The sequence below is a fragment of the Aristolochia californica genome, unplaced genomic scaffold, assembly GCF_029961685.1.
Source record: "Aristolochia californica isolate CCGP_79_NKW_82.1479 unplaced genomic scaffold, dmAriCali1.0.hap1 SCAF_1, whole genome shotgun sequence".
Lineage (NCBI taxonomy): Eukaryota > Viridiplantae > Streptophyta > Magnoliopsida > Piperales > Aristolochiaceae > Aristolochia > Aristolochia californica.
The window spans coordinates 56,696,829-56,718,066 of NW_027181770.1; the positions used below are offsets into that span (position 1 = coordinate 56,696,829).

Sequence of the window (21,238 nt, forward strand, 5' to 3'; positions counted from 1 at the left end):
TTATGTACATACAAGACATTATTTTCTCATTTATTTTGGTACCAAATTTTCATTTACTCATACTTAAGAATCAAGATAAATGGTCCGACCAAACCGAAGAGTTTCTCCCGGTTTTGAACCGGCTCGGTTCTAAAATAGTTGGCCGCGCTTTCCGCAGGAAATGCACCCATTGGATGACGATCCTAATGTATGCTCGAGATTTTTAATCACGTAAAATTGCTGATCATTCTCCTCCCCTGCGATCTCCTCTGACGTTTTTGACAGCTTCCTTTTGTTTGATTCTTCTTTGATCCGCACAGCAGTACACGTAGACGCCCTAGTCGTTCTTATCGCTATGCGAGGACGAGGTCGAGCTCGGAGGGAGCCGGTCCCAGAATCCACTCTTACCAGAGTGGTCAACGCTGTCTTTGATTTCTTCCGGTTAGCTGAGTTCGAGATCCTGTTTGGCTTATTTCTCCTCATCGCCTTTCTGGTGTTCAAAGATCTGGTCGGTAACCGTCATTCCGTTGTGCTTATCTCGAATTGTTACGAGCCTTTTCCTATCTCGTTATTTTCTGTGGATTTGAAAGGAATTCTAAATTGTTTATAATTTTTATTAGCTTTGGAATGGATCTTTCGATTAGGGCATGAAATCTTGAGGTAATAGCTGATGATGGTGAGTGGATGATATCAGTCGTTCTATACATAAATAGCTGTATATTACGAGATGTTCGAACTCCATAAGGTCTAAACATTTCTTTTGTGGACACGGGACTCCTTTATATTATGATATGTTCGAACTTCATTAGGTCTAAACATTTCTTTTGTGGAATACTGGAGTTCTTCTGATTGAGATGAAATTGAATCAGTTTTGATGTAACATGTCCTATGCTTAAGTTGGGTTATTTATCCTCTTAATAAATAATGCTGCTCATCCTGAACCTATAGACCGGATTATCTGGCTGTAGTTGAAATCGGGTAATGGTCAGGAATATTGATATTCCTATAACACATAATCTAGGAAATTGTCAAGGTGTCCTTGCAATCCCTTTTTAATATTCAACAAGGACTGTGGGCCTGAAGGATTGATGCAAGGCCCTTCTCTCTGAATGGCAAGCTATAAAATATGTTGCACCTTTTCCCCTGTTCTAGTGTACTTTTTTATTTTTCCGAAGTGATTCTTGTTTACTTTGTTCAAGGTTCTTGCTGATCAAGTAGAGCTAGTCAGACCAAAATTCACATACCTGGTCATGCTTTATGTGCATCCACCAGTTGCCACTTGATGACTCCCAGAGATTTTAACAAAGTTTTTGTGGAATGGAGAGCTATGGGGTCTGACTTCTTGATGTGTGGGTAGAGGTTTATCTGTTGAAAGCTAACAATTTGCTGATTAGAACTATCTCATAGTGATGGGCTTCGGTGATTCTCAGTTGTTGTTCTCTTTAATAATCAAGGTGATGTGTAAACAGCAGTTTCTTTGGAGGAATAAGATGATCCTTAGTCATTCTATTACCTCTTAGAGGATCTATGAAGGTTCCAGTGGATTGAGCTTTGGGCTCTGTGGTCACATGGAGGGGTGAGGTTTTGGTTGTAAGTCCCATTAGAGTTTCTGTTCGACATTGAAAAAAAATCTTTGAAGGTTCCAAGCAGTTAAGGCATTCTGTGTGGGTGTACCAAGACAATAGGAATTACATCAAAGAGGATGAAGGCAGACAATTCTTGGTGGGAATCATCTGGGGTTGTAATATTTGATGTTTTGCCTCCGTTTCTAAACAGCAGCTCATTGGATTGGTCAATATAACTTCCCATATATCCATATATCCGAAGTGAATAGGTAGAGTTTTTTTGGTGTATGTGTCCACTTGTGTGCATCTGTGCTTCAAAAGTTTTGTCTTTTGCAATTCTGATGGCTGTTTGCCATCCTACTGTCCCAAACCAATGCTTGGTAGGGGCATTTGTCACACATACTGCTAAAAAATGTAGCATTCTGACACTCGTATATTTGGAGAGTTGCTACCACCCTAACACACACATTCCTCCTTGCAAGTCGAAATTGCAAGCACCTATTGTAGTCTATTTTAATTAGTTAGTGTACATCATGACATGTCACATGAGAAAAGGTGAAGTACACCTGTGTAAATAGTTGTCATGTCTCTTCTATACAAGTTTTTCAGTTATTTATTCTACTGTTGCCCTAAGTTAACAGCTGGCAGAAAATCTTTGTAAATCTTAATAACTGGATCAACCCGATTACCTGTCAACATGCCATTTTTTCTCTTTCACTTTCAGATTTAACTGAGTAGCTGGTAGATTGTTTGTAACTATTATAACAGTCCTTGTCAGCATGGTTCTTCCTACAAGTTTGTGGCTATCATGACATTTTTCACCTCACATGCTGACTGAGACAGGTTTTTCATATGCATCCTCAATTTCAGAGTGGTTTAAGTGGTGCAAACAGATCTAACAAAGTTCTTATCAGGGTCTTCTATTTGGGGGCACCTGAAGAATGTTTCAGAGTACTAACTGTTTCATCTTAACTTGCAGCTTTCAAAACCTTTACCTTTTTCTTTTCCGTGTGATTATTTATGGCATGCAAGATGGTTTCTAAAGTCTAGCTTTTTGGCTACTGTAGTTGTTGAATTGTGAAAATATGGGAATCATATGCAAAGTCTATGATATGATTGTTTATTTTGATAAATTTCAAGTCAGTATTGTGGTGGCAGGATAGCTGCTTGTATTAACTGTTTGTTGTTAATTCGAAAGTAATAAGTTACTTATATTTTTCAGAAGATGGTTGTCATTCGGGTTATCAAGATAATGAAGAAGTAGGGATGACAGCAGAGGATGCGGTTAGGTGGTTTTTATGGCCCAGCTCCACTCCAAAACTGAACCTGTCAACCCTCCCCACCACTGTTCTTGCCCCCTTGCTTGACACAAAGATGGGAGGAAACCTCCCTCTCCTCTCTGCATGTAGAGAGAGGAGCTGGGAGGGGGCAATGCAGAGAAGAGACTCCTGTCTCCTCATTCTCCCCTTAGGAGGGTAGCAGCCATCCCCGATGCGATTGGCAAACTTTCCCCACCCCAAACCTGGGTGAGTTTTGTATCAGACTGAGTCCCCGACCATGGAGTCAGATGGCTCTCTATTTTCACGTTAGCAGGGAGGAGAAGAACCTTTACCAGTCTCCAACCATGGCATCCAATGGTTCCCTGTTTCCATGTTATGAGGGGGTAGGGAAGAACTGCTGGACTGTCATTCTATTGGTAGATATTGATAGATTAATATTCCATAATGAGTTTTTATGTCCTTGCTCTGTCAACCCTTTGTTGTAAAAGTGGCAATGGAAGGTGGACCAAAAGCAAGAAAAAGGTATGAACAAATAATAGAGCAGTGAACATGAGGACAACAAGGCTTTCTCGAACCACTTCAGTTTGATTCATATGTTCTAGGATCTAGTTGCAAAAGGTTTGATTATCTTTGCATGGTTTGGCACATCATATGAGTGCACAGACAAGATGAAGAAAACCCTTATTGACCATCTTGAATCCTGTGAGAAAAGGACTTTACTTAATACTCATAAAAATAAAAAAGAATGCAAAGTGAGCAAGCTGAGAATCTTAAATCTTCTGAGAAACCTTCTCAGTTATAGCACTTTGTTCCAGAGATATGTAAAACTGAGCTATAATTCTGTTCATGTTTTGAACACTCTACTGGTTGGCCAACACAAACAGCAAGGGAATAGTTAAAAAAAAAAAAAAAAAAAAAAACTTTGATGAAGTGTGGCATCAATGAGGCCATTGATTCAGGAATTCCCCACTGCCTTTGGGTTTTCTTACTGTGTACTGATTGATTCAACTGCATATTGGTTAACTACTTGCTGAAGACCTTTATCTTGATTTATTGAAATTCTCCTCTAAAAGTAGGTGTAGGTACTGTACTGTCTTTAACAACTTCAGCGACCATTTCCTGAAGAGGCTTTATTTTTTCAACCGAGAGAATTGCATTGGTGCTGGTAGTTATTTAGTAGCTGGCTCTGCAGTACCTTGACTGTGTTATTAAAACTTCAAGAAATATTAATGATGGAATCTACAAGGTTAATATGTTGGCGGAAGGTTGTTTACAGTAACAGTAAAGAGAACTCTGATGTTCTGCTGCCTTGGTGAAATTAATAGTTGGGCAGGATGAGTTGTCAGTTGCTATGAAAGCATTGCTGACTTCAATGAACTCCTCACTTTCTGCAGACCTCTCGACCAGAATACAATCAAATTCTTGTGAAGAAGCCTAAAGATGGTGATTTCTGGCCTTACTGAACCGTTCCAGAGTTTCCAAGATGGATTATAACACTTTCCACTCTCCCAAAATTATTTGTAAACATCTTTACCAAACATGTAGACATGCATCCAGATGATGACAGGCATCGAGGGGTTCAAGACTTCTCACTGGTTTCTTTGTATGATGACATTATGAATTATCTGAAGTGAACAAATGCTGAACACGCATAAAGGTTCGTCAATGTAGCAGTCACGTTTCATATTTCATATTATATAAAGCAAATGTCACGTCACATCCTTTCTAGTTGGATAGATTGAATTTGTTTTGTTAGGGCTGGCCTAATCTTATGTAATCTTTTTTGGCATAAAACATTCAATTTAACTCATTTTGTTAAGGTAATTCAAACGGATAGAGGTTACCTAAAACATCAAAAATATCCACCTTTGCCAGCCAAATTAAGAATGCAAATGGCATCAAACAAAGATGGGTATCCGAAACAACAGAAAAGGTTGCACCACAATATCCACAAACGTAGTATTATAACTGTAAATTCTTTTGATAGGAAGAAGATTTGGTTGATCACCTATTGTTGATTTCATCTTTCAAGGCATCTAACTACAGTTGTTCCCCTTGCATAATTGTGGCATACGACATTAGCCACTCTTCCTTGATGCATTTGAACTAAAAGAAACAATAGGGTGTTTCGGATCAAAGAGAATTTGCTCATGTTTACATAAAGCAAACGCTAACATCTGCCAAATAGAATATGCTCCTCCAAGCATATCTTAACCACAAAGTAGGATTCAATTCAAAGCAACAGCAATCCCAGACCACATAAGGCACACATCAGTAATAACTCTCATTTCTTTCTCAGAATTTTAAACAAATTGATAGAACAATCAACACATTCTGTTCAAGCTGATATGAAGACAGAACCCAAGGAATGCTCTCATCCCATAAATGGGCAATTTCTGCATGCCCTGAACACAGGAACGAGCAGACGAACAAAAAAATGGTTAGACAAGCAGAGGATGATTCGGACTGGTGGACGAACTTGCTACATATGTTGCCATATTGAAGGTGGACAACAGAGTTCTTGTTGGAAGCAACACGCCAGTCTGGAGTTGGCAAGTGATTTACCATCTGGCCACATAAATTTCACATAATAAAAGGGCACAACACAATAAAAGAATTCATCCCATCACTAATTTGAGGCTATGGTTTGTTTCAAATTTCTCCAAACAAGTAACAGGAAATGCCTTCCCAACTATGTGCCTCTTTAATGATGCTACTCGTATTTATTACATGGATATATTGAGGGCAATGATTTTTCTGAAAGTCTAGATAAAAAAAATTATATTTAAAACAAGTAACATATACTCACTTTTCCCTTAACAGCTCTTTGAGAGGGAAATTGTTCTTGATATCAACCCAAGAATAATGTGTTATAAAGTACCCTTGCTAATGATATGGGACTCTTGTAGCCTTGCTTTCTTCTCATAATCAAAAACAGAAATGGGATTTTCCTGTCTTGCGATGAAGACCGTCGTTATTCAACTTAATCCTCCATGCCCTGTAAAGGCAGGCTTTTAATAAATCAGTTTATGACATATATTAAGTCTATTGTCCTTGAAAAGCTGTACTGCATGAAATGGTCTCTAGAAAAGCTGCTTTTGCTTTGGGGTCTGCAGCAAATTGACCCATGACAGCAATAGTCGCCGTACTACTTCCCACCTTCTCAACTCCTCTGGAGATCATGCAAATGTGGCTAGCTTCCACCACTACCATCACTCCTAGTAAGTGAAAAATAGAACTAATTGTCTCTGCAATCTGCCGAGTCAGCCTTTCTTGCACTTGAAGTTGACAACCATACAATTGTACAACAGTTTGCAAAAAGGATCTGTCAACAGTTTCAATTTCTCCACTATGAAAGAAGCATATATGAACTACGCCATGGAATGGAAGAAGATGGTGCTCACATTGTGACCAGAATGGCAAATTAAGCTCAGACTGGACCTTCTTTTGATCGTAAGAAACAGTGCCACTTATTCCTCCGAGAGAAGCATCTAGGTTAAAACCATTAATTTTTGTCTCCAGATTTGTTCTCTTAAATTTCATCAGCCATTGCACAAAACGATGAGGGGTATTCACTAGCTCTTTCCTCGATGGGTCTTCACCAAGAGAATGAAGAATTGAAACCACAGCATTCATCATGGTAGGATAGCTGGTTGGTTCCTTAGAAAGAGTTCCACTATTGAATAAGTTCTTCATTAAATGTCCATTAGAAAGTGGGAACTCCAGAGACCTAGAAGGGCACCAGGACTGCTCTAGAGTAGCATTTCGCTCCACTTTAATACCTTGAAACTTAAGAAGAGGCAAATAATCATCCCAAGCATCACTGTTATCATTCTCAAACACACCAGAGCCTGAGAAGACTGAGATGGGGACCCATCCTGGCATGGGGTCTTTTGTAGGGTGAGTAGGAATGTGAGTTGTCTCTTCAAGTGACGGAAACTTAATGTGCCAGCAAACAAGCATGACAGCGACACCTGTTGGTTTGATATTGTCATGTAAAGCCACACAAATTTCATTAGCCAGCCTCTGAGGATCCTGCAACCTCTTGGCAAAAACATCAGCTACCCGAGGTAGCTTGCTTAGACCTACAACACGCTGGCCAGAAGGGACATAACCCGCATAGCATTGGACCTTAAATGGGAGCAAGCAACACTCACAGTACGAGAAGAGGTCAATATCTCGAACAACCACAAGTCCTCCTGCTCCACCCGCAAGGCCAGCCCCATTATCCAAACCAGCTTCAGGAAATAAGGCTCCCTGGACAATGTCTTTCACTTTCTGTCTGTAACCTAGAAAAAGAACAGTATTTTTTGAGTAAAGAATATTCTTACCAATCAAATGAAAAAGGAGCAAACACAAAAAAAGGCCCGTCAATTGAAAAAAGGGCCGTGAATCAAAAACATAAAGAGAAGAAGAGAAGAGTTAGAGATAGATAGGATCACTGCTCTCCGTAATTCAGTTCTACATGGATCTGTAAAGGATAATCTACAAAAGAATAATATTTAGCATCAGAACTGGTACAAATAAAAGAAGTAGCAATACAAGAAGATTCTAAAGCCTGTTAAAGATTGGTGTAAAATAAGACAGAAAAAGATTGATCTTTTCTTTTTCTTTTGGAAACAGAGTAGACCTGGAAAGGCACTCTGAAGAAATTGTTGACAAAAAGTGGGAAAAAATCTGGCAATAAATCCCAAGCTTGAATAAGGCATCTTATATTTGTCTCAATTAGTGTAGACATAGTAAAACTCAAAAGTGATATTCCCAAAACTTTCCTTTTTCTAAACATCCTTAATTCCCATTACTTGATAAACCTAACTCCTTGGAAGACAAACATCTGCAGAAATTTCAAGGGAGGGATCCAGAAATAAAGCACAACCAAATACACCAAAATGCAGCACACTGGCTCAAGACCTAGTACACTCACAAGTGGAGAATTGAGAAAAATCAGTATAGAATGCACCCCAAGTCCCTTTTTTTCCATGGAACTCTAAGAATAGACCTTTCCAAACATCAAAATCCATGTAAGAGTAGGCAGAGGAAAACCAATCAATCGATCAACACCAAATTATCTGAAGCCATATTTCCTTTAATCAAAATGAGGCATTTTGCAAGCATTTGTGTCAACTACAACAAAAACCCAACAGACTGCCAACACCAACAAAATAATGACACAAATTTAATTAAAAGATCAGATTAACAACTTTTTACATGGAATACTGCATGTATAACTAACAGGTGTTGGTTGTAATAGTGAACCTGTACCCCAACCATTAATGGGGAAAAAAAATCCAGAGCAATTATTTCCTTTGAGCCTCACCGAGATGATGTTATGCATCGCATATGACAGAAGTAATGATCATCCTAGCCCCATTTCATAGATGACCCTATAACACGCATGCTCCTTTCTCAGAAGAACATAACATTGGAAAACTCTACCAGTCAAAGATCTATTGAGATAATGAATGGTTTACATTCCTTACCGATAAGAAAATCCTCTGAGTCATTTAACATGAAGAAGTTCATACAGAGTAATCTGAAGCAAAGAGTTGTCCAAGCTAAATAAGGTTTCTCCTCGAGTAGTCATCCAAGATAAATGGTTTTCATTCTTCATCTTCAAATTGCCTGTTCCCAAATACAATTTTATGAAGTAATGGTTGTAGTTTGTTGAATTAAGTGAAAAGGGGTATTTTGATAATTTTACATTTGTCAGATTGCCCACGAGGTTAGTAGTAAACTCAGATGTTAATAGGAGCTTTATATTTCAATTTTCATAAAATTCTAAAGTATATATAGGAAGATATAGGGATTTTAGTGTAGAGGGGCTTCAGTATTTTTTACTTTATTTTCACTTAATAAGAGTACTAATAGAGAGGCCAACGTCCAGGCCTCATTGAAGTGCATGCATAATGCTGCACACTTCACTCAGCTTTTTTCTCTTCTCTATCTTCTTTCTTCTCTTTCTCTACTCCTTAATCTCTCAATTTAACACAGTTTTTTAGGTCTTTCTATCATTTATATCATCCTAGTAAATCTATTTGTTAAAGAATAGTCCCACATAGATTAGTGAGTACAAATATCTTGAGTTTATTAGTTGAGAAAGAGGCTTCCTAAGGTGGCTAGTTATTTTGGGATGGGCCTTGGACCCAACTTAACACTATTCATTTCATTTACTTATTTCTTGAGGTTGATTTCATCAAATGACATAACTGAAACTTAAAACAATGGCCTTTCATTGACAGAAACCCAAAAGTGGCCACTGAGCTAAGGGTCTGTGCTCTTTTTGAGGTTCTGAAGCTAAAGAAAACCATGGAATTCAAGCAGCAAAAAAACATTACAAACTTTGTTAAAAGAAAATACTCTGCATGTAAAAACCGACATAACAGTGGCAAGTTGAAGAAATAAACCTGTGCTTGGAATTATTGATGAGAGTACCAATAATTACCAGAGTAATCTACTTTTCTATTATATTTCCCTAAATACTAAATTCCTCATTTTTGAACTAGTTTGCAAATATAAAACAAACTTCCAGTAGCCACTAGAAAGCTTACCTTTTTTTTTTCTAAAAGTACAACGAAATGTGTTTGGAAAAAAATTAATTAATAAATAAAATGACATTTACCTGAAACCACCTAGTGTCAAGAAAGCTCACAAGATCAAATTCTACAAACTCAAAGAACTTATACATAATTCAGGAACTAAAAGTCAGGTAGCAGCTGACAAATACACCGAAGGCATTAGTACCCTAGTTACTGAAAGATTGGAAATGGTCACCCCTCCAATCGAATCAATCCTAGCAAAGAATCCTCCATACCAAGTTACTGAAAGATCAGAAATGGTCAGCCCTCCAAGCAAATCAATCGCAGCAAAGAAATTGCACAACGTCTAGTCATACATCCTCTAATACCAATCGACATAGCTCCAAACAAATGCTTCCCTCTGCTCCTACTTATTAATTACTCTATAAGCTAAAAGTTACCTAGTGCAACACATACACACACACACACACACACACACACACACACACATAAAAAATAAAAAAATATAAAAAAACAACAACTACTATTAAGAAGCAGCCACTGTCAGTCGAATCAAATAAAATGAACTGAAAGAACTTCTTAGATTGGTTATGAGATGTGCAGTAGATTACCTGTAGTTCCTTCTCTAAGGGCCTTAGCAACACGTAATGGAGTTTTGAGCAGACCCTCTCTTGTAACATCTTCCTCGAGTCCTTGAAGCAAAACTTTCACAGCCTCTTCGATGCCGCCTGTCCCCAATGTTTCTTCTAATTCCAGATCCACGGGAAATAGCTTAGAGACGGTCTCTGGCTCATCCAAAAGTTCAACACCCAGAGCACCCATTGACAGCGTAGTATGAAAATAAGACCGAATGAAGGAAATCTAGATAAGAAACAAACCTACGAGGAAGAGACGAAGAGGAAAGGACGTAAGAAAGACTCGATCCCGTGAACGTAGAGATAGGAAAACAGAAAAGAAATATTCGAAATAAAGGCTCTGGATCAAAAAACAACTAAAAAATGAAGGCGATCAAATCACAGAAATATAGTTTGACAACAATAAGCGACTAAGGAGCTACAAGAGTGGTCCGTTGAACGAGAGAACCAAAAGGTTGGCGGAGACGAAAATATAGAATCTATAACAGTAGACCAGAGGCTGATGATAGTACGAAACACAGATAAAGAAAATGAATGAAACGATACACCCAGATGTAGCAGCAGAATAAAAGAGAATAGAGTAACCCGGAAAGGTTATGACAATAGAAAGGCAAAAAATAAAATAAAATAAAATACAGATCCAGACCAAGAAACCGAAACAACTTGAAGAAATAGAGGCACCCAGACGGAGAGAAAGCGAGTAAGATAACGAAAAAAGGACCAAAAAGGGAACGAGAGATTAAACGCAGAGCCCTCCTGCAAAGATAGGATTAGGGAGGATGTAAGCGAGGCTGGAGCTGGGTCTCGGAATGTGAGAGCTTGACCGTCAAAGCAAGTTACGTCTTCGTGGCTCGCGAATGGAGGTTTGACCACACCACTCTAGTGCAGGAAGGGGCAGCGCCGGGCGGTTTTTGTCTGTAACTTGGAACGGCCCACAACTTCCTTTATCTCCCAACCAAGAGGCAGACGATAGGTGGAAGCTATTGCCTCCGGACGCCCTCTCCGTCGGCAGTTTTTGTCTGCAACTTGGAACGGACCACAACACCCTTTATCTCCCAACCAAGAAGCAGACGAAATGTGGAAGCTATGGCCTATGGGGTGGCGAAGGTGCGAAGGTGCGAAGTCGGCCCAGATACAGCAAACTGAGGATGCGGATCTAGGCGTTTTTCTATTCCTTTTTTGGTAATTCGTGCGGATCTAACATTTTGTTTTTTATGTTTTTTTTTTATGAAACATACTAATATAATAACCAAATTAATAAACCTAATAGACGGAACAAATAACTCTTTTAATTATATTTTATTCCATTGACAAACAACACCATTAGATGTTACGGTACCCAAAAGCGTAGAAGGATTGACCATCTTTGAGGTTTGAAGTAAATAAGAACAATTATTCAACTAAAGAGGGAATTGACGAGAGTAATTAGAGTAAAAGGTATTTTTAGAAAAAAATAGGCTAACGAGTCGGCTCACGATCTAAAAAGCTGATCTCGAAAAATCTCGAGTTTGGTTTTTATACTTAAGGAGCCTTATTTCAATCTCTCAGCTTTGTTTTCACAAACCATGCCTACATCGATACAAAAGCAGGAGTTAAGAGAAATTTTATTTTTTAAATTAAATATTTATAAAATTATATTATGCAATAAATTAAGAAATAAATGACAAATCAATCAAGAGGTTAATTTGTCAAGATTTCCTAAAATAAAAAAAAAATCTATTTGATTTTTTTCTTGAGTTAAAAAAATTGAATTTTTAATTAAGGATTCAAATTATCCTTCTTTAGCCCATAAATATGTTTGTATTGATGTAAATTTCATTCGGATTCAATAAAAAATCTCTCTCTCTCTCCGTTCGTGGAGGCTGAACTAATATTAGTTTGTGTGTTTTGTTCCTTTGATCTTCAATTTCATTTTCATTTAAAAATCGTTCATGGCATTAGAGTCGAAGGTCAATTTTGTTTCATAGTTAATTTCTACATAATTTTTGTGTTATATTTATTCTATTTTTTCATTCAAATTGATTTATGCATTAGATAGATCGCTTTACTGCGAGTATTTTGCGTCTTGTTTCATCAAAATCCATTGAGAAATGGTTTATAATTTTGTGTTTTTACCAACTGGCACCGTATTTTTTAACCCTTTTTATTGCAATATCATTGTTTTCTATTTAAATTGAAGAATTAGATTGAATGAGGACTTAAATCTGAGTATTCTCCCTTTGGTTTGTCAAAATTCATCAATAAATAATACTGAAATTAAAAGTTCTTCAATTCTGGTTTGTTTTGCATCGAGAGGTCAATAAATCATAACATGTGCCTTGAAAGTCTTCCAATTTGAAAATTTCCGCAGAATATGCTTTCTCCTTTTCCTCACCAAACCTCTCACCCAACTTCTGGTTGGTCGTTTGGTGCTCGATTCGTCATGCATCCGCCTTCATTTTCGTTTTTTTTTCCGTAACTCGGACGTCTGTTCTGAATTTAAAAATGTTTTTTCGTGGCTAATGGCGACAATGGGACCTTCCTCCTCGTCTCTGTCTCCATTTCTGCCTTTGTCTTCTACCTGTATTTGTTTTGATAGGCTCGGTGAGTGGAAAAAGAAAGAGCTGCGTCGTATGGAATTCAACCATCTTTCTTTGGAGTCCCCAGATTCGCCACTCTCTCTACTTGTTGATGGAAACACAGCAATGTAGAAGTCGACTACAATTGAACTCCTCTGGGAAGGAAGAGGGCGAAAGAGAAAAAGAATAAAGATAGAGAATGGGGAGAGAGGAAAGGAAAAAAAACCAGAGAAGAAGGTGAGAGAGAACAGGTCTAGAGAGATGAGAAATTTTAGGAGGAAAAGAGCTGAGAATTTAGAACCAACATAGCCACAATTGCCAACTTAAGCCCCTACTACTCCTTAAAGGTTTTTTTTTAAACAAAAAACTCAAGCCTAAATCCACATGGGTTTTTTTTAACTCCTTAAGCTTTGCCACAGGGGTTATCAAAAGGAAGGTGACTTGAGTGATGGTCTTGGCTGCACATAAGGCTTGACCAAGTAAAATACAAGGGTTACTTGTTTATAATTTAAGCACATCCGATGACTCTAAAATAGGTCGATTTCACAATGCAAAACTCGAACAAAAATGATATCCCTCCTATATGACCCCTAAAAGGTATGCAAATTCCATTGATATGAACCTTCAAGTACAATATTTGAACCCAAAGTATGATTTCAAAGTAGAAGTCCAATTTGTAAACAACCACAAAACAAAGATTTGTTTTGAAAAATAGGAGTCTGAAATGATTTGTTGAACCACACATGATTTAAAGTCTAAAACATGAGTTCAACTGAAAATCACAAAATAGTCTTCAAGATTTCAAAATAAGAGTTTTATAGTACTTTGGTTTCTTTAGAAAAAATTAACCAAATAAAAAAATAAAATTCAAGACTTAGGAGAAAATCTAAAAACAAGAGTTTTATGTTAATTACCATATAAAAATCAATTCAACCATAACAAGAATTGAAAGTCAAAACTCAAATAGATTTGCTAGACTATAAAATATGATATGAAAATGACTAAGATCAGTTATACCACGAATTTAGGCTAAGATATATAAAATATTTTTTTAAAAAAAAACTTTTGCATACTTATCTCTTTGAAAAACTAATGGATTGAGTTTGTAAACCCTCAAATCACCTCTTATTTTAAAGTATAGAGTACTTTGGAAAAGGGTCATGATCACCATGGCAAGCTTCATATATGAAAAGAGTGGAAAATCAACTTAAACAGGGAATTTTTATTTACATAAAAGTGTTTTTTTCAAAAACTTTATCCCAAAAGTTTTTTTTTGCTATTAGAATTTTGTTTGGATATTAATTTTTTATAACACCTTCTTTTTTGCATTAGGAGTATAAATTTGGCTTCAAAATCCACCCAAAAACACAAAGTTAGTTCCAAATAGTTGTTACCATAAAAATTCTGTAGAATTGGATTTTTAGAACAATATTTTTCTAATAATCTTTTTTAATGACAAACACAATCGACCTAAAGATGTGATGACTAGAGCTCCAACTACAAGAAGCCATGGTGCCACATCAATCCAATAAAAAAGTGCAATAGTGTTATGATTAGAGGAGAATTATGATCAATCCAATGGGAGAGTCTATATTACAATTAGCGGAGAATAAAATACATCTAATAGTATGAACCTGTGGGACAAAGCCATGCAAGACTGAGGGTGTGTGAGATGACATGCACACAATGTGCAAGACACACCAAATCGAGGCCGAAGAAATGGAGTTGCAGGTCAATCAAAGTATGTTGATTGTCACACCACCAAATTGAATGAGAAATCACTCTTAGAACCTCAACGTGTGGCCTAGCTTACTCCAAACGAAAAGTAGGCCAATCAGTCTTCTTGCACAAGAAGGAATGAAGCAAATAGAAGAGAAACAAGTTCTGATAGGTAAGGGGAACTTCTTTCGACGAAAATGAGATGGTTTACATCGGTTTACAAAGCTTATTTATAGGTAAAATAGGGGAAACCTTCCTTATCTCTTTAACATACAAGATCCTACGAGATTTTCCTCAAGAAAAAATATTTTGCCACCCACATGAGGAAAATCTCCTCTTTATTCAAATTCAAATTAGGCATTATCTCACATTTCGTAAATTGTCTCAAAACCTTATCTTAATCCATTTAGATAGCCTCAAGTCAAATTTCAAATTTTAAATAGAACAGCCAGCCAACCTTCTAGCAATTTGCCAACTGTAGGTTATTGCCTTCATGCGCCTATTACTTGAAGGCACTACCTATGCACCCTGCCGCACACCTGGGCTCCTTAGCACGAGCGTACCGACACAACAACTATTGGGCACACTCGTTCGGCACGCTCGTGCACACGTTGCTGCTACAATGCATGGGCCTTGTTCATGTTTATGAAACGCCTGAAGGTGCTATTGCCCTCAAGCGGGCATTTTAGTAATTTCGGATTGTCATACCAGTCTAGAAACCTCATTTTGGTAATGTTGCTAATGCAACCTTTGTGGTTATGCCACATCCAATTTTGCCTCTGTTAGTTGCACTATACCTTTCTTCGCCTGTGTCGCATCTGCTCGCGTATTATTTTCATGTTGAAATAATGCAGACGTCTTCATTGCATTATCCTTCTAATAGGTTGTAATAAAACACACAATAAATTGATGTGCTCCTTCCACCATTTGGTAATCCATGAGTCAACTAGGCTCCTCCTGGACCTGCTCAACAATATGTCATGAAACATAAGAGACTGTTGTTCTATTACAAATGCCTCACCCATTGCATAACCTCTCAGTGTGATCATGAACAAGCCAATGTTGGAAAATTGGTTTGTTGGTTTGCCAAACAAGGATTTTGGCTGGATGCGGAATGGTGCCAACGTTGGTAGTTTGGTGGTAGGCTTAAGCTCGATTATATGCTAAACCTCCCTCCTTGGAGGTAAGTTCTTTGACATCTCCTCCAACGTAAAATTCTCTCCTTTAGGACTTTCTTCTCTTCATAAACACAAACTAACCATTAACATGTTGTTCGTCTCCTACAAAAGAAACAATAAGAGTGAACTTGACACGTCCAAGACCCTTCTTAAGTTAGAATACTGAAAGCATAACAACTTTCTACTTTACATAGTCCCCCACTCCATAAATCAAACATTTGTCAGTTTTTATCCATAATCCCTACTGTTCCCATGTAAGACATTACAAACGCTTTGCTATTATAAAGAAAATCCATTCTAAAAGTTACATTAAAATCATCCATTGATGCTACTAAAAAATCAAGTAGGCCTACTCAAATTTCAAGGATGACTCGGTTGTGCTTGGCTATTCCAAGTACAACTTTGGCTTTAGAATTGACAAATTTTATATGATCATTGTCTTATTCCCACCTGAAGCATAATTGTTTTTCTTCATCCTCGGGATGAAATTGTGAGTTGCTTCAGTAATGACCAAGGCCTTCACTTTGTTGTTATTTAGCAACACATCAAGATACATCAACTCTTGTTAAGGTCTTACCAATTGTATTGTGAACTTCTCAACATGTGCTTGGATGGAATTGAGTGGCATCATCAAATTGATTTGAGGTTCACCACTTGATTTCTCTATGTCCTTCTTCCCTTTGACAAAATTTAGTAGCTTCTTATGAACAGTCTTGTGCCATGTGATCTTCATAAAAAAAAAAAAAAATGTAAGTTTTCAATTGTTGGCTATACCTTTGTCCAAGTGGTTGTTCTTTCCTTCCCCATTATTGGAGTTATGATTCCAAGAAGGCTTCTTCTTGTGGTTCTCCCTGTGACCATTTCTATAGGTGGACTTGGTTGAGGTTTCATCAAATTTCTTTTTGAAATCTATCAGCTTCTCTATCGTGACAAAGGCTATTGTATGTGTCTTTGTTAGAGTTAGGTGATTCCGTCCACTACTGATAGGTTAGGTACTTGGCTTTCCGTACTTAACAGACCAATCCGTTAAGGAGAGGAAAGTCAAGTACCTAACTCATCAGTGGTGGACGAAATCACCTAACTCTGACACCCACCGTTCCCGTTCCCTACAGCTTCCACCAGGATTCGAACGTGGAACGTGGTGCCCAACTCTGATACCGTGTCAAACTCCTAGCCAATACCTCAACTCTTGTTCAACCCAAGGATGAAGTCCCACAAAAAAAAATAGAATAACTAATCCCCATTGGTTATGTTAAAAATTTCGAGCACTAAATAAGTAAAGGACTGAATATATTCACAAATTGTTCCTTTTGGTTTGAGTGCTTTCAAATTCTTCCTCGCTAGGTAATTGACATCTTTGGCCAAGAAGTGGGGCTTCAATTCGTGTTTGAAATCCTACAAATGTCTACCAAGCTTCTTTGTTCTTGGCATCACCAACTCTCCTTCTCTACCATTAGATAACTTCAACAATAAGAAAAATTAAAGCGGTACTAGCCTTGAGTACTTCATCTATGAGTTTGGAAGCTTTGAAGTATTGCCCCACTTTCTACAAATTTTTTTTTTTATCACCTCTGGATCTCATATGCCATTGTACGTTTGATGTTTTGGAGCTTTGATCTCTCTCAAGAATTGTCATTCTCATTTGCATCTCCTCCAACTTGGTCCACGTCCTCTACATTGTTGGTAAACATATCCGTTTTTAGCACATGCAACTATGTTGTGAATGTTGTCTTCTTGCCCTTGAATAACATCAAGGCTATGTTCCCAGACGTCTACCACTTTTGCGTCTTCTCCTCATAATTTTGAGAATTAGTACTCAACTTTCTCGAGTCTTCATTACAAAGAAGCAAAACGAGATTCGGATTCACAAACTTTCTTCTTACCTTTGGAAGGTTGTACTTCCAAGGTTGGTTTCGAGGATACCATGCCTAAACTTCGTTTGCTCTAATATCACTTCCCCCAAATTGAAATAGCTTTGATACCACTTATCATATTACTAGATTGAGTGAGAAATCACTCTAGAACCTCAACAATAGTTTACTCCGAACAAAATGTAGGCTAGTCACTTCGATTCACAGCCCTACTAAATTCATATGCTCCTGCTTAGGCCGAATCTAGTCTTCGTTCGAGACAAAGAATAGATGGCAGAGTCGAGCGAGACCATGCCGTTCCACGCACATTCGACCTCACATTGCCATCATTACCAATATCACGCTCCCTCATGTCCTTTCTCTCGCCCTTCCGCTCCCTGTTCTTACCATCAGAAACAGTCCTGCCATCACCTCTTTCGTCCTGCTGTACATCCTCTCTTCCTTCGCTCCACCGATCTAAGATTTCACACTTCTCAGTGCCCTTTTCCTCGGATGCATCGGGGTCCATTTCCGATCTTTCGTTCTCCAATCCCTAGGAGCCCGCAACCTACTTGTTTCCTTCGGACGATGGAAGAACCCAAAGTGGTGGTTTCAGATTGTCGAGAGACTGATAGTTGGACAATGTAAGTGGGTTCCTGAAAATCTTAACTTTTTCCTTTCTTGTATTTTATGTGCTTTTGGTTGTGTTGCAGCTTACAATCTTTTTCTTATTTGGTCTGTTTTTTAGTCCCATTCTCCCCCTAGTAGATTGGAAATCTAATTTTTAGGTTCGTGTAGGACTTCCTAAGCTCACATGATAACTTCGAACGCCTTTGGATTTTAGAATCTTCGATGTTGGGTTGAACTCCTTTCCATCCTAAAATCACTAGCGAAGCCTAACCTTATTACTTAACTTTCAGACTTCACATGATAACTTCGAACGCCTTTGGATTTTAGAATCTTCGATGTTGGGTTGAACTCCTTTCCATCCTAAAATCACTAGCGAAGCCTAACCTTATTACTTAACTTTCAGACTTTTTCCCACTCAATACTCCCCCACGTTCAGGCTTACACATAACAGGTCTGAGACATGTCCAAAGTACACAAATAACGTGGCTCTCACTTCAGGTAGCCCACATATCATAAATAACTTGGAGAATACACATTCCGTCTTACCCAGGCACACCATGTTAGATTCCGCCAAAATGACTAACTACTTAGGTACTTAGGAGGCTTATTGCTCAACATTATAACTCATTAGCTTTCTCATTTCTCTATGTCGGACTTTTTCCCACTCAACATTCAGCTTTGAAGTTGAACCCATGCTAATTTATAACCTTCTGTTGTTTTTCATTGTAGTATGCTAATTTGTCAAAAAACCATAGCTTTCTAGAAAATCCCTTATCTGGCACAGCTTAAATATAGTTCTTTAGTATTCATTTAGAGATTTTACATGTCCAGTCTATTATCTTACTTGTCAGATTTCATATTCATTTTTGTATTTTTCTGCTTGCCTCCTATGGTGAAATTAGATATACATTACCATACTTGGTTTAATTGTGTTTGAAACTCTTGATTGCTTCTTCTGTCAAACTGTAATGGAATGTCATTGCATGTGTCTCTCTTGTTTCCCCTGTGTAAATTTCGTGTTAATTTGTCTGAGCACAGTCCACCGGAAGAGCAAGCAAATGAATTTGATGAAGACGAAGAGGAAGAGCCTGTTTATGTTTTAACAGATGAATGGATGGAGTTCTTTGCAAAATCGGAGGCTAAAAGAAAATCAGGTACAGAGTTTTCTGCAGTATCTGGTGAAATTGTCTAATGCATGGACAGCCTCCTGCCTTTTTAGGCCATACTTTGGTGATTATTATTTGTTTGCTCCAGTGTTAGGCAACTGTTTCTTAACCTCCCTATAACATGGTGGCAAAGGCCTATATTGATCCTTTTTGTGTTTTGAAGACGTTATTTTGATGCTTAGCACCCATTATGTGGCATTGGTTGTAATTAATATGGGAATGCTTTGCTCAAAACAGAGAGACAACAGAAGCAGAAAAAGGGAAACAAATGAAAGACAAAAGTCAGTGACACTTCTCCAACGGATCCAGTCACCAAGTGTTTTCTTTCTACTCCTTTTTTTTATGCTTCCTGTGGGACATTTTGTCAGGGATGATACCTGTCTTGTGTCCTGAGTATGCTGACAGACTGTTAATGCAGATTTCTCTGAGTAGCTTTCTTTGGAGTAGTTGGAACCAGACCTACATAATTTCTTGAAAGAGTAATACGTTTGCTAATGCAAGTGCACGACCAAGTAGCCGGCATCTTTAATGGCTGCTTCAGGGAAGCACATGAAGTAAGAGGATGTGTAGATACTGGAATAATGTGTATAATGACAACCTAACATTCTTGGTTTCTTATGTAAAAGTCAAAGCCCAGCTGAGTGACAGCCACCATCGTCTATTTGCTACAGTTTATGTGATACGATCAACATTGCAGTTTGATTCTATGATAGGACTGTATGGTGAAATTACAGCTTATATAAAGACTGACTGTTGTTGTTTCTGTTGGAAAAGCTTTGATCAAATCAGTAGGTCAAATATCAATTCTAGTAGATTAGGCTTGTGCTCAATTGTTGTTTTGAGAATTTGAGATTGTTATTTAGTTTGATAGTCTTAATTATTCAAGAGGTCTGGGATAAGAAACTTGCCCTCCGAATATCCTTAACAGTGAACCCATGAAAATATCGGCACTACGGTTCTTATTTTGCATAGGGTGTTGAAGATAATTTGATGTAAGTAAACCTCGGATGTATCCAAGATCCAGATTACCTATTACAATGTAGACTGCTGTACCCTCTGTGTTCTGATAATCAGCTCTTGTTGAGAAGCAGGAAGCAGAATTTTTTTTTTAATTTATTGGAAAGAATAATGCATCAGGTTTCTAAAATTCTGTGGTTCTTACGGTGTATCTACTTTTCCCTGTGACTGCTGGGCTTGCATATTTGTTCTCTTTCTATCATCTTTATCAAATCCTATTTTTAATAGTTTCCTCGATCTGGGTGTCAATTTTTCTGATTACAAAGGTTTTGTAGCACAAAAGATTTTCCATTTATGTTGATTCCTGTACATGTTGGTTGGTTACTTTTTATTACTGGCATTTGCTTTGAGAAACCAATATTTTGCTTTCAAACTCGAGGAAGCAACTTCTCTTGTTGTTGTAAAGCTTTTTTTTCCAAATTGTAAAGGATTTTCATTTTATATAGTGTGGTATGGATATGGGGGTTTTCAAATGTGAGGTTTGGGTTCAAGTCTTACCAGGGAAAGGGCTATATAGTGTGCATGTGTAATCAACAATAAAAGGAAGAAAAATGTAATGGGTATAGAGTGGATGTGTGCAAGCCTTCTTTTTCTCTTATTTTAATGTTATGAGATGAGATGAAACTTTTTCTACAGATGCTGGTCTACTTTGTACTCCTGTTTTCCCAGAATTGTTGGCTGGCAGGTTTTTTGAGGGCATCTGCTTCTTTCTCTTTTGGATTTGATCTCGGAAAAAAGTGTTTTTTCTTATGATCTTTTGGGTTCCATTTGAGCTATGGACTATGGACTGACATGACGGAGATGGGAGTGTTTTTTCAAAGTCGTTTTCTTTCTTAGGGAGACACTGCGAAAGTGGTAAAAATTATTGCTTTCACTATTTTTTACGTGTAAGGGAAAATCATCACGTTTATAAAAGCATGAAAATTACCCAGATAATGGGGTCTCCAATCTCATAAAACCTAACAAAAAAAGAGGAAGGCTTTTTGTTGCTCAATGGGTTTGACTCAAAAGTATCATCTAGTCTCTTTTCAAGTTAATCTGAAAAATTTCAAGATGCTTTTATTCGACACCGAGTCTGTCCTGATTAAAATATTAGGCCAACTCGGTAGTCAAAAAATTCAATTT

At 37.7% G+C, this 21,238-nt stretch overlaps 2 protein-coding genes and 1 long non-coding RNA gene across 6 annotated transcripts; 2 read left to right on the forward strand and 1 right to left on the reverse strand.

The window, feature by feature from the left end:
* Positions 1 to 112: 112 nt before the first annotated feature.
* On the forward strand, positions 113 to 4,592 carry LOC137962507 (uncharacterized). Of its 2 annotated transcripts, XM_068809420.1 has the most exons (3): positions 113 to 187; positions 303 to 487; positions 4,219 to 4,592. In XM_068809420.1, exons 2-3 carry the CDS (start codon positions 335 to 337, stop codon positions 4,285 to 4,287), a joined length of 222 nt encoding a protein of 73 aa, XP_068665521.1. In that variant the 5' UTR covers positions 113 to 187; positions 303 to 334; the 3' UTR covers positions 4,288 to 4,592. The 2 variants fall into 2 exon arrangements, with proteins under 2 accessions (XP_068665521.1, XP_068665513.1); XM_068809412.1 differs by lacking the exon at positions 113 to 187 and having other exon boundaries at positions 207 to 487.
* A 489-nt stretch (positions 4,593 to 5,081) lies between these two features.
* Positions 5,082 to 11,117, reverse strand: LOC137952103 (GTP cyclohydrolase 1-like). 3 transcript variants are annotated; one of them, XR_011112186.1, is made up of 3 exons: positions 9,972 to 11,117; positions 5,634 to 7,113; positions 5,082 to 5,392 (listed from the first exon to the last, which is right to left on the reverse strand). XR_011112186.1 is itself a non-coding variant. In XM_068799184.1 (3 exons), the coding sequence occupies exons 1-3, from the start codon at positions 10,180 to 10,182 to the stop codon at positions 5,870 to 5,872; spliced, it is 1,272 nt and encodes a 423-aa protein (XP_068655285.1). In that variant the 5' UTR covers positions 10,183 to 11,117; the 3' UTR covers positions 5,564 to 5,869. The 3 variants fall into 3 exon arrangements, 2 of the variants coding, with proteins under 2 accessions (XP_068655285.1, XP_068655276.1); XM_068799184.1 differs by lacking the exon at positions 5,082 to 5,392 and having other exon boundaries at positions 5,564 to 6,798; positions 6,982 to 7,113; XM_068799175.1 differs by lacking the exon at positions 5,082 to 5,392 and having other exon boundaries at positions 5,564 to 7,113.
* Positions 11,118 to 17,315: 6,198 nt separating this feature from the next.
* Positions 17,316 to 19,968, forward strand: LOC137962522 (uncharacterized). Its single transcript, XR_011115138.1, has 3 exons — positions 17,316 to 17,944; positions 18,969 to 19,084; positions 19,334 to 19,968. It is a non-coding gene; the product is annotated as an uncharacterized lncRNA (long non-coding RNA).
* Positions 19,969 to 21,238: the final 1,270 nt, after the last annotated feature.